The sequence below is a fragment of the Micropterus salmoides genome, unplaced genomic scaffold (genome assembly GCF_014851395.1).
Source record: "Micropterus salmoides isolate LMB-PRFRI ecotype aquatic unplaced genomic scaffold, ASM1485139v1 Ms_hic_scaffold_10, whole genome shotgun sequence".
In the NCBI taxonomy this organism is placed as follows: Eukaryota; Metazoa; Chordata; class Actinopteri; order Centrarchiformes; family Centrarchidae; genus Micropterus; species Micropterus salmoides.
In genome coordinates this window covers 2,614,298-2,624,802 of record NW_024040041.1, presented here as the reverse complement: position 1 = coordinate 2,624,802, position 10,505 = coordinate 2,614,298, and the positions used below count along the sequence as shown (strand labels likewise).

The 10,505-nt window shown below is 40.8% G+C and overlaps 1 protein-coding gene across 2 annotated transcripts; it reads right to left on the bottom strand.

The window, feature by feature from the left end:
• Window positions 1–269: 269 nt before the first annotated feature.
• Window positions 270–7,872, bottom strand: rcn3 (reticulocalbin 3, EF-hand calcium binding domain). 2 transcript variants are annotated; one of them, XM_038739512.1, is made up of 8 exons: window positions 7,775–7,872; window positions 6,199–6,437; window positions 5,796–5,989; window positions 5,330–5,502; window positions 4,455–4,515; window positions 4,253–4,344; window positions 3,636–3,743; window positions 270–485 (listed from the first exon to the last, which is right to left on the bottom strand). In XM_038739512.1, the coding sequence occupies exons 2-8, from the start codon at window positions 6,414–6,416 to the stop codon at window positions 378–380; spliced, it is 954 nt and encodes a 317-aa protein (XP_038595440.1). In that variant the 5' UTR covers window positions 6,417–6,437; window positions 7,775–7,872; the 3' UTR covers window positions 270–377. The 2 variants fall into 2 exon arrangements, with proteins under 2 accessions (XP_038595440.1, XP_038595441.1); XM_038739513.1 differs by lacking the exon at window positions 270–485 and adding an exon at window positions 2,025–2,791.
• Between the last annotated feature and the right edge of the window lie 2,633 nt (window positions 7,873–10,505).

Below are 10,505 nucleotides of genomic sequence, written 5' to 3'. Positions count from 1 at the left end.
AATTCTAGTAATAGAGTTGTTCAAATAGAAATTCACATTTTAAAGCTAACATTTAAAAAAAAAAAAAAAAATTCCTTCACAGTCAGGCATGCCCCCAGACCCCCGTAGGAGGGTTTCCATTAGTCACCCCTGATGAGTCTGCATCCCTGGTTTCAGGCAGGCACTGCAGATGAGTTATAGTCATTGTGTGTGTTTGAATCTCATTAGGCAGCTTTGACAGCATTCCATCAAGTAGACACGATGTTAAGGATCACTTAAACATACAAAACTAATGGCTGGCTGTTTTATTATACATATTTTATATAGTGCAGTGCTTCTTTTGAATCCGAGCTGCTCTGTCATAAAAACATAATTCCTCCTGTGCAATGGTACATTTTTCACAGTTCATCATGGCCGTCCACCCTCATGCCTCCGTAGTCAGTGATGGTGCTGGTCTTGATGTAGTCCATCTTGTCAAGCAGCTCAGACAGTGTCAGACGGCCATCCTGACGAGCAGAGCAGAGGACAGGGAGGGGCAGAAATATGGAAATAAATACAGTTCGTTTATACGGCTTTTGTTCTGCATGTCATTGAAGGGTAGGTAAGCTTCTAGAGGCCAGAGGGAAACAATTACTTTGTGATTGTTTCAGTGCAGCCAAATAACTCCAGATGAAAAGGCTGAACACTAATAAGCACTCAGCAGTCAAGTTCCAAGTTCCTAAGAACAGTTTTTGTGTTACGCCTTCAGCACATACACTTGTACAGCTATTTCCAATGCATGTATATGGTCTAAGAATGTTGATGTACAGTATATAATGCATGTAGCATTTGATTGTCATTTCCATAATTTCTTATATTGGTTGTTTAATCACTCCTGCCCCTTCTGACTGTTTCTTGTAAATGTAACGTGGGTTGTGGCCCCTCAGGTCACTAAAAGGACTTCCAGTCCATGTTGACTTTAGCTTGAGCTTTGACAAGTTAATTCTTTTGGCTAACAGTTGACATAACAGTCTCATGTCAAGGTCCGCTTACTTACTTGTTCCAGAAAGTTTGGAAATGGAACATCTGCAGTTCTGTGAGAGTTGAGCAAACTGAGTGGTCGACTGTGATGCCAGTGAGCCATTTCATTTAAGGAAGGATCTATTTCTGCTAGTGCTGATGTTTTTGAAAGAAGTAACAAAGGAAGTGGGTTTTACTGTCAACCTTATTTTAACAGAAATATGAGCAACTTTCACATATGCGGTAGGGGCTTCAATTAGGGCTTCAGCAAAGGAAATTGGGGTACTGACATGCATAGCCTTTAACCCCTGACTTCCCTGTGAGAAAACAATACTCTCCTGACGCAAACCATTTTATTTTCTTTTAAAACTTTGTGTGGAAGTGAGTCAGGTGTGAGAAAGGATAAGCACACACATCATCTCTTATTTCATCTGTTCTGTCTGATAATGTATCACTGCTGAATCATGTATTGAATCTGTAAATGATTGCATGAATGGCAGGTCAAAAGAGACCCTAAAGACAATCTTTGTACTCTGATGGTGTACAGCTTTTGGAAAGAACTATTAAAGAGATCAGTGGTTTACTTTTCCCAATCATCATTTTCCTGCTGAAAAAATGATTTAGGAGGTCTGTTAAGGCCTCTTGTAGGATCTGTTTGCTCTGTTAAATGTGATGTGTTTTGACTTGAGGCTGATATAGATATATCTATATCTCATATTACAAATAAAATAATCATTCAATCTATGCAACTTTGAATACAACTGCTTAGAATTATTCATCTGGACTAATGATAACGTGATAGGATCACACCACAATACGATTCAGCTGATAATTAATATTGAATTTACCCCCCAGCCCTAACACTGCTTTAGCAAATTTAAACTAAATGTGATGTAGGAAATTGTAACAATCAGGTACCAGCATGAGTACACCTCCCATAAGCAGAGAGCTACACCGTTGAACTGATAGCACTTACCTGAATTACAAACATAATACAGAAATGTAACTGGAGTTTCAACAGTAGTTAGTGCAACATAAAAAAAACATGTAGAAAAACAAGACTTTATTTACTAATCAAACCCCCCAAAAAGTCAGTAACACAGCCATTCAGTCACTCTTCCAATATTGAATTTCATACTCCTTAACAGATAGGGTTCCAACATGCTCACATGCCTTCTCACATATGTACCTGTCTGTTTCAGATAACACTGTATCCCCATTGTGGTCTGTTTTTTTTAAATCATTATATAAGAACGATTGCATCCTGATGTGTTGAGACCACTTTCATACCTTGTTTCATTGTTTCAGCTGGATGCCAGTGCATGTTGGCCGCTAGCCACGGGTCTGTTAGTGTGTAATTTTGATATTTTGGACTGGACAGTTTGCACTGGACAACAGCAGTGTGTTATCGATGAGGATATGTGTCTCAGTTAAAAGAAATCAAATGGATATGTAAACAAAGCAGTGTGTGTGTGTGTGTGTGTGTGTGTGTGGACCTGTATTCACATACACAGTATGTGAGTGCATGCTCAATGTGTACGCCTGTGTGAATGTAAACGTGCAGGGTCCATGATTACAGTGCGAGTAAACCAGAGTCGGAACCTTACTTTACTGTCCCAAGGACTCCCACCCCCACCACAATATCACTGTAACAAAATTCTCCATAGTAGTGAAATATAAACCCCAATGAGCTTCTGGCAGCTCATCAAAGTTCATCATGTCTCTTTGTTAAATCTTCCCCGTAATTGGTTGCCTGGCTGCCCACAAACATGTTCCAGTTGGCCAGAATCTCCTTCTTGGTTATTTTCCCATCCTGTGTTTGATCACCAGATTCCATCCAACATTGGTTTATGATTGAAAGAAGGAGGGGGGTGGGGGGGGTGATGAAAAGCAGGAGTAAGAGAAAGCAAGACACAGAGAGAAGCTTGTTAATAATTAGCCGACAATTTGCCCAATTATTTCCACCATGTTAACTCGACATGTACCCTTCCACCTTTTATTATCATCCGGACAATAATTACATTGCTGTACAGAAGTAGGAGTAGTGTACAGTACTACACTATATGTACAGGATGTTACGGTGTATAAAATGTAGAACATGTATTAGAATGGGAGAGTGGACTATGGCCCGGGTTTTAGTTTAGTCTCTATACATAGATTTGCTTTTATTCTATTTATTGTTTATTGTCTATTTTACTGAGTTTCAATTACAAACTACATTGAGATTCAAATTTAAAAACCAACTGTAAGACACCTGATACACTGTCAACAAAACATTAATATAAGCTTTATAGAGGTACTGCAGGGCTGTTGTATTGGACTGTATTTCATTTTTCTTTTTGTCAGTAAAACCCAGGAAAAGACCAAAGTCAACAACGTGTTAGTCCATCTACTTTCTGACTTCCCTACCCTGTCTGTAGCTCTCAGCCACAAGCCCACTGGTTCCTCCAAGACACATACAGTAAATCTTTGGCTCAAAAATATGTAGTTTCATTTTTGAAAAAAAGACAGTACTTTTCTCAAGTTGCCCACTGTAGTTTATAATCAATCAGTAGGAAATGGTGCATTTGTTGGAGACTATTTTCAGCAGCAGATTAAACCACATCTGGGGCTCTAGTGAGCTTTTGGTTCAGTTTCTATTAAAGTGGCAGGTTTACCTTGTCAGTGTCTGTCTCATGGATCAAGTGTTTGGCTTCATTGTCAGCATGGTCAACCTCTCCCGGCAAAATCCAGTGGGCCACCTCACCAGCATCCAGGTAGCCGTCCTGCACAACACACAGCTGCATTACTGAGGGAGAGACTAACTGAAATAACAGGCTGGTGTCACTCAGACATGAATCCACTCCAGATGTGAAAGCAGAAAACTGAGCAAGAACCATCGCAAACAATTGTGTACAGAAAGGAAACACAGATCAGAACGTTGGCTTGTTGTAGCACCTAAATACAACATCAACATTCACAACTTTATTTGGGTTGTCTGATCTACAACGAGCCTGTGAAAACAGTTATATAACGTCTTCTGTCGCTGTGGAGGAACACTGACCATCCAGGTGGAGTGGCGTTTGTGTCGCCTGCTGAATGGGAGTCCATATTCTGTTAGCTCTGTTTTTGGTCTCCACCAGCCCCTGAAGGACATATCTGGCTCTCCAGCTGCTAAATGCTCCACTGTGTTGTCCAGCTGTCTAAACTGCGGCTGTAACAATCTAATTCTGATGTGTTGACAAAGCAACCAAAAATGAAGTACTCCAATTCTGAATTAGCCAGCAGCTTTTACCTTGTTGGTATCTCTGGACTCTGTGAAATGTTGCCTCTCTGTCTGGACCCACTCAGGCTCCTTATCACCGTCCTCTGGTGTAAACATGTCACCTGTGGATCAGCAGCAGAACACACACACACACACACACACTTAGGGCAGATGGCCTCCAGCTGAGGAGTGGAGGGGGCAGTTAGGAGAGCAAACAGGAGGAGTCACCTACCAATGTATTCATCCAAGTTGATCTTGCCATCCCCGTTCTTATCAATGTCTTCCACAGTTTCCTAAATGAGAAAATTATTTTTTATTTTTTTAATTACTTTAGTTTTAAGAGTTTTGTGAGGAGGCGGGGGCGATGAAAAGTAACAGACTGTACTCCATCACTGTAACAGTATCACAGCTGTCAGGCTAGAAGCACTGTGGGCAAACAAGGCAAAAATACTATATTCCAAGGCACGGAGCTTCCAGGGGTAGAAAAAAAAATTAAAATATGATGTGGAAATCCATTCAAATGTATTAATAGTGGCTGCCAATGTGTATTTATGCTTGTAAAACGTGAAACTTGTCAGCCAGAACGCATCAATTGTTTATTTTGTCTGAGCCATAAAATATTGATCTTATGATTGATTTTATCTGCAGCTCAGTAATGACTGCTCAATGTGCACAATGCTAATATGCTGATGTTTAGCAGGTATAATGTTTACCATGTTCGCAATCTTAGTTTAGTGTATTAGAATGCTAGCATTTACTAATCCTCAAATTATGTATGTACATAACCATTTATAATGTTTGTGTGTAGCATGAAGGGCCTACCAACTTTCATTTCATTGTGCAACCTTGTGTTGTTTAATGATGAATAAACTACCTTGATTATAGTGCTAAGTTAGATAAAAATGTAGCATGTTCCTAAGGTGATTTCATCCTCTGGGGGCCGTGAATTTCTCTACAAAATGTGGTTCCAATCCATCCAGTAGATCTTGAGATATTTTAGTCAGGACCAAAGTGGTGGGCTGACCACTGACGTTGTCATCCACAGAGCTATAGAATTAGCATGATAAAAATACTCAAAGTTCCTGGTGGTTAGAGAGTAGATTTTACCTGCACTACCACGTCTTTCATGTAATCAAACTCCTCTGGGTGAAGGAAGGCAGTGAACTCCTCACGTGTGGCAATGCCGTCACCGTCTCGGTCAGCTGTCTTGAAGCGCCTTTCGTCCCGGGTGAGCATGGACTTATAGGTGGCCTTGTCTTCCACATCATCAAACTCGTCATCTAAAAAAAAAAAAAATATGTGGTGTTCCACAGAGACAAGGTTTCCTAAAAAAGGGTCTTTTTCGTGTAGAAGTCACTGTCAAAGTGCTCAGAAAAATGAAAGTTCTCCATCTGCTGCTGAAGCTCATGTGGAGTGACTGAAAGCTGTGGTCTACAGTTGTAATGGCTGACACAATGGCATCAGTTTCAATGTCACAAAGAAGGAGGTAGAAAAGAAAAGGAGGTGGTAAAGGAAGAAATAAAGCAGAGGTAAAGAAGGGAGAAGACTGGGTCAGACGAGTTAGGATCTTTACCGAGATAGTAGCCGTAGGTGGTGTTTTTGTACTCCTCCCAGCTTATCTTGCCATCTTGGTTCTTGTCGTAGTCCTTCCAGTGTTTGTCCACATTCTCCTCAATGTACCTCCTCTGCCGGTGTTTGATCCAATAATGCAGCTCTGTATGGGTGACGTAGCCATCCTTGTCAGTGTCAATGCGGTCCACAATCTTCCTGTAGAGAGAGATGGGGTCTGGGTTATGGATAAGGTTGATGGAAATCATCTGCTTCTTCCATGCTTTTGGATCTAGAACCGTCACACACCCTGATAGCAATACTGTCAGCCACCCAAAAACGAAAACCTGATGAGTGAATAAATAAAAACAGTTTGTGGCAGCAGTGTACAGTTTGGAAAGAGTATCCTGAGGGTCGGTAAAACCTACGCTAATTTGTCTTTGCTCTCCTCGGGGGTCAGCTGGTCAAACGTCTTGGCCTCCTCCTTGCCCAGGAAGGCCTCGTGGTCGTACTGGAAGCCGTGAGTGTCGTCGTGGGCGCGGCCACTCAGATCAGCTTGGTGATGGACGCGCTTCTCCTGAGCAGGTACAGCAAAGGCAACCGCAGCCAGGGCGCAGAGGCACGCTAGAGACTTCAGCAGCATCATAACTGACTGGTGGGGGCTGGGCTGGGGGGGACAGAGTCAAATATTAAGAAACATAAAAACCAAAACAACAAATATAACATGACAGGACACACGAGTCAAAGCATTAAAATACTGGCCATATGACATAAAATAAAACTCTGTAGAGTTAAAGTATATATGGAATGCAGTCTAGAGTCCCACATCAGTTTTTCATTTCCAGAGCGGACTCAAATGCTTGGAATAAAAGACTACAGCGCCTCCCAGAGGTCAGAGTCTCAAACTGAGGGAATAACAGCAGAGGAGTGTCTCCTGTTCAGCAGCTCTGCAGCTGGCCATGCTAACGTTTCAAACCAGCTTCCTGTGACCAAACCTGGGCGGCATGCTCTTACTGAGAGTCCTGGAAAGTTTCTCTACAGCTGGACGACTCCCTCTGAGTCGGTCCGCTGAGGTGGTGAAATGGTTTGTGCATTAATAGAAGTTTAAATAGGTTGGGTATTTTCAAACACAGACACCAGTCTGTATTTCAAAGTTCTGCGGGCCCTGCTGTGAAATCCTGCTCTGCACAATTAATCTTTAATCTCCAATGTGCTACTTTTGCACCCGTGTGTGTTGGTGTACAAAATTGGTTGTTTATCATTTTTTAAACCTTTTTTTAAAAAGTTCTCTTATTCTGCTTCATACCTACCCTAGTGAAATGTTGTTTGTAATGTGTTCCATGATGACCCTGATAAAGGCCACAAGCCAAAATGTGTTGGTTTAACATCAGAGTTGTTCCATTTAAGTGTTGCTGGACCTCTTTAAACTTTCCCCCCCTTCTCCATGCTCCCTGGAAGTAGGTAAAGTTGGTGAAGAAAATCTGATCTTTGCACCCATCCATTATGCAGTTTGCCATAGAAGGCCTACTATGACCATGTCATCAGCATACTTAACTCACAAGAATCCTGCTCTTTAATCATCAGTTTGTACACAAGCAGAACAGCCTGACAGTGGGGGCCAGCCTTACAGTGGGGGCCAGCCTTACAGTGGGGGCCAGCCTTACAGTGACCCTCTGTGTTCGGCCGAAAGAAAAGCTTTTATCCACAGAGTCACGTCACCATTAATCCCAGTATTACTGTAGAAGGACGTCATAGAGTTAAAAACTGAGCTGAACTCCACATCCTCATTAACGTTAAAATGCTAACAGGGATAAGAACAGCCCTGCAGTCTACATGAACCCCATCACTGAACACACATTCTGACTTTTCCATTCATGTTGCTGGAAGTTCGTCCACTTCTAGCTATATGCACTGTCCAACGGCTGAGCCACACAAGCTTTAAAATACTGTAAATTGGTGTTCTTCTAATCCCACTTTTTAGAGGCAAGAACAAAATTAACTCACCAGTTTTCTTGGCAGCTTCTCGCGACACCTCCCTTTGGAGTTTGTGAACAGCAGCTCGCTCCGCGTTGGCACTCTGTACCTTTAAATAACAACCTCAGGGAGGCGGGCCTTGGTGTTCAGCTACCCAATCACCTTCGCCCTAAAGGGGATTTTCACCAATTAAAAGTAGGACACGGCATGATCAATTCTTATAGGCTGTTAACCGCCACGTTGTGACATGGTCACATTACACAAACGTGCGTAAAGCACAGTGAGGAGTTACAGTTTTTTACAACCGCTAACATTCTTTTGTCCAGTCTGTAGTCACATTTTCAAAACTCTAAACACAGAAAGCCCAACACCAGTCTGTTCAGGCCATACCATTAACACAATTCATGTTGTTTCCACAGAATATGCACTCAATTAAGTTTGTCTTTACGTACAAGCTTACCCTATAACAAAACTATGGATGTTATTTCTGTTATTTACAAATGCACACAAACACAACATACCAGAAATGAAGACATCAAAACCTTAAATAATGTATAAAGCCTCTACTTCTGCTACAATACCAGCTCAAAATCTATACTGAAACAGCTGATAAGCATTTCTGAATGAACTTATCATTGAAACATTGAGAAATAGCTGATTTATTTTAATTTGGTTAAAATAGATCAACCACAGCTAATTAGGTGTTGAAGTTCTTTCAATTAGATACACAATGCAGTGTAAAAAAAAAAAGGGGGGGGGGGGGGGGGGGGGCGACTTTCTGGAGTTGTGTTTATCCAGTGTGGATACAGAACAACACGGAGGAGGAAGGAAAGAAGGCATGATAATATCCAGACAAGTGAGAGGAATAGTTGGGCCAGGAAGAGGAAGAAGGAGAAGGGAGAGGAATTGAACCAGGGTAAGCGTTTCCATCCAGGTGCATGTCAAGAGATGATATTAGATGTGATGAGAATGTGAAGACCATATGATTAGAACAGGACTGTGCATTTTTGTTTCTTTCCCTTCTGTGCATTTGTTTGTGTATTTGACAGTATTTTATACACAAAAGCCACATAGGCTGGATTATTTGTTGATCACTGGCTGCAATTCGTGTTGCTACTAAAGCTTTTAATTATAACGTGTAAGTGTTTAGACAGAGTGATTTGATTTTGAGTCAGGTTTGCAGTGTTTTGATAGAGTTTGTGTATGTAGAGAACTTTTTTTTGCATTTTGAATGTAGAGTTGGGTGTTTAAAGAGCAAAATGTGGTATTGTGCAGAAAATGTGCTATTTAGCTAATTGTGTGAGGTAGGTATGAGGCTGTTTTAAGAGTTTCAAAAAAGTATCTTAAGTCTAGAAGTATGTAGATCTGTTTTGCATAAAAGAGACATATTATTCTGTATGGTGTCTGTATGACAACATTTCAAAGGTTGGAACATGAACTTGTATCACCCACAGAAGCAAATACATTTGTTTCATACATTTGACAACAATTAACAGGGATGTTGAGAAATTATCAGTGATGGACAGTAGTACTGGTATATACCGAATGGAAGATTTTATTGGACTTTAATATTTGTAATCCACAGAAAACAATCCACAAATGTGTACTATGATGCACAAATATTTCACTATCTACAAATATTTATTTTTACAGTTGTGATGTGTAAAATCATATCCACAATAATACAGAGTGACTTCTACACACAAAACAGTTAGCAGATTGCTTTCTGTCAGTTTGTGGGTCAATTTACTCTGTACACACATATTTTAATTTCACATACAAAGTGTTATTTATGCATTAGTGGATCGATTTTTACACACAAAACAGTGTTTGCACATTTGCAGATCATTTCCTGTCAATTTGCAGGTCACGTTACATTTGTGACTTCCTTTTTACACATTTGTGGAATTTTGTTCACTCTGTACCACAGAGATCTGTAAACAGAGATCTGTACATGTGAGAGCAGTTTATTAGCTACACCAGCAGGTGGCGGTAGGGACATTGCCTCTCATGAGTTGTAAGAATATCCATTGCAGTACCCAGGTTCATCTGTAGGAGACAACAACTTCTGCTTCTGCTGGACCACTGGACTCTCCTCAGTCTAAATTTTTCTGTACAAGTGTATATAGTTTACTATTGAATACTTTATCACTGTATTTTTTGTAAGGCCAAAGTGAGTTACTGTACTTAAGTACACATTTGAGGTACTTGTTAAACTCCACAGTTTATACCAAGCTGAAATGATCAGTTGATTGACATTGAAATTTAAGAAGGGGTAATGTTATGGAATTGGGGAGAAATCCAGCACAGCAGCTCCAGACAGTGATACTCACAGCTCTCCTGCTGCTACAGCCAACATCCCAACAACAGCACATCTTGGTGAACTAGAAATAAGCTGAAGGTCTGTGGGCAAGATATTTAACGTTACTGACACACACACCATAGCTGGAACAGCTGGATTAGTGTTATGTGGAGAGGTGCAGGTGATATTCCCTGATTTAACAAAAAGATGTGTTTTGGACATTAGTATCGTATATATCCCAACTATTAATGGAGGAAATAAAAAGCAGATTAATCTATAATGAAAATTATCATTAGTTGCAGTCAAAATAATTCTAAAGCAGCTCCAGCTCAACACCTACAGCAGTAAAATTCTGCTTTTACATGAATGCATGAGGAATAATAACCTAGGGAGAGGGGGAGAGAGAGAGAGAGAGAGAGAGAGAGAGAGAGCACACACAGGGGAGGAAACACAGGGAGG

Excerpts from the sequence above, each read along its gene's own strand:
- rcn3 (XM_038739512.1), bottom strand. The coding sequence starts at position 6,416 with ATGATGCTGCTGAAGTCTCTAGCGTGCCTCTGCGCCCTGGCTGCGGTT. Across the intron at positions 3,744-4,252 it reads AGTCCAGAGATACCAACAAG|GACGGCTACCTGGATGCTGG; the intron begins GTAAAAGCTGCT and ends TGTGTTGTGCAG. Across the intron at positions 486-3,635 it reads ATGAGACAGACACTGACAAG|GATGGCCGTCTGACACTGTC; the intron begins GTAAACCTGCCA and ends TCTGCTCGTCAG.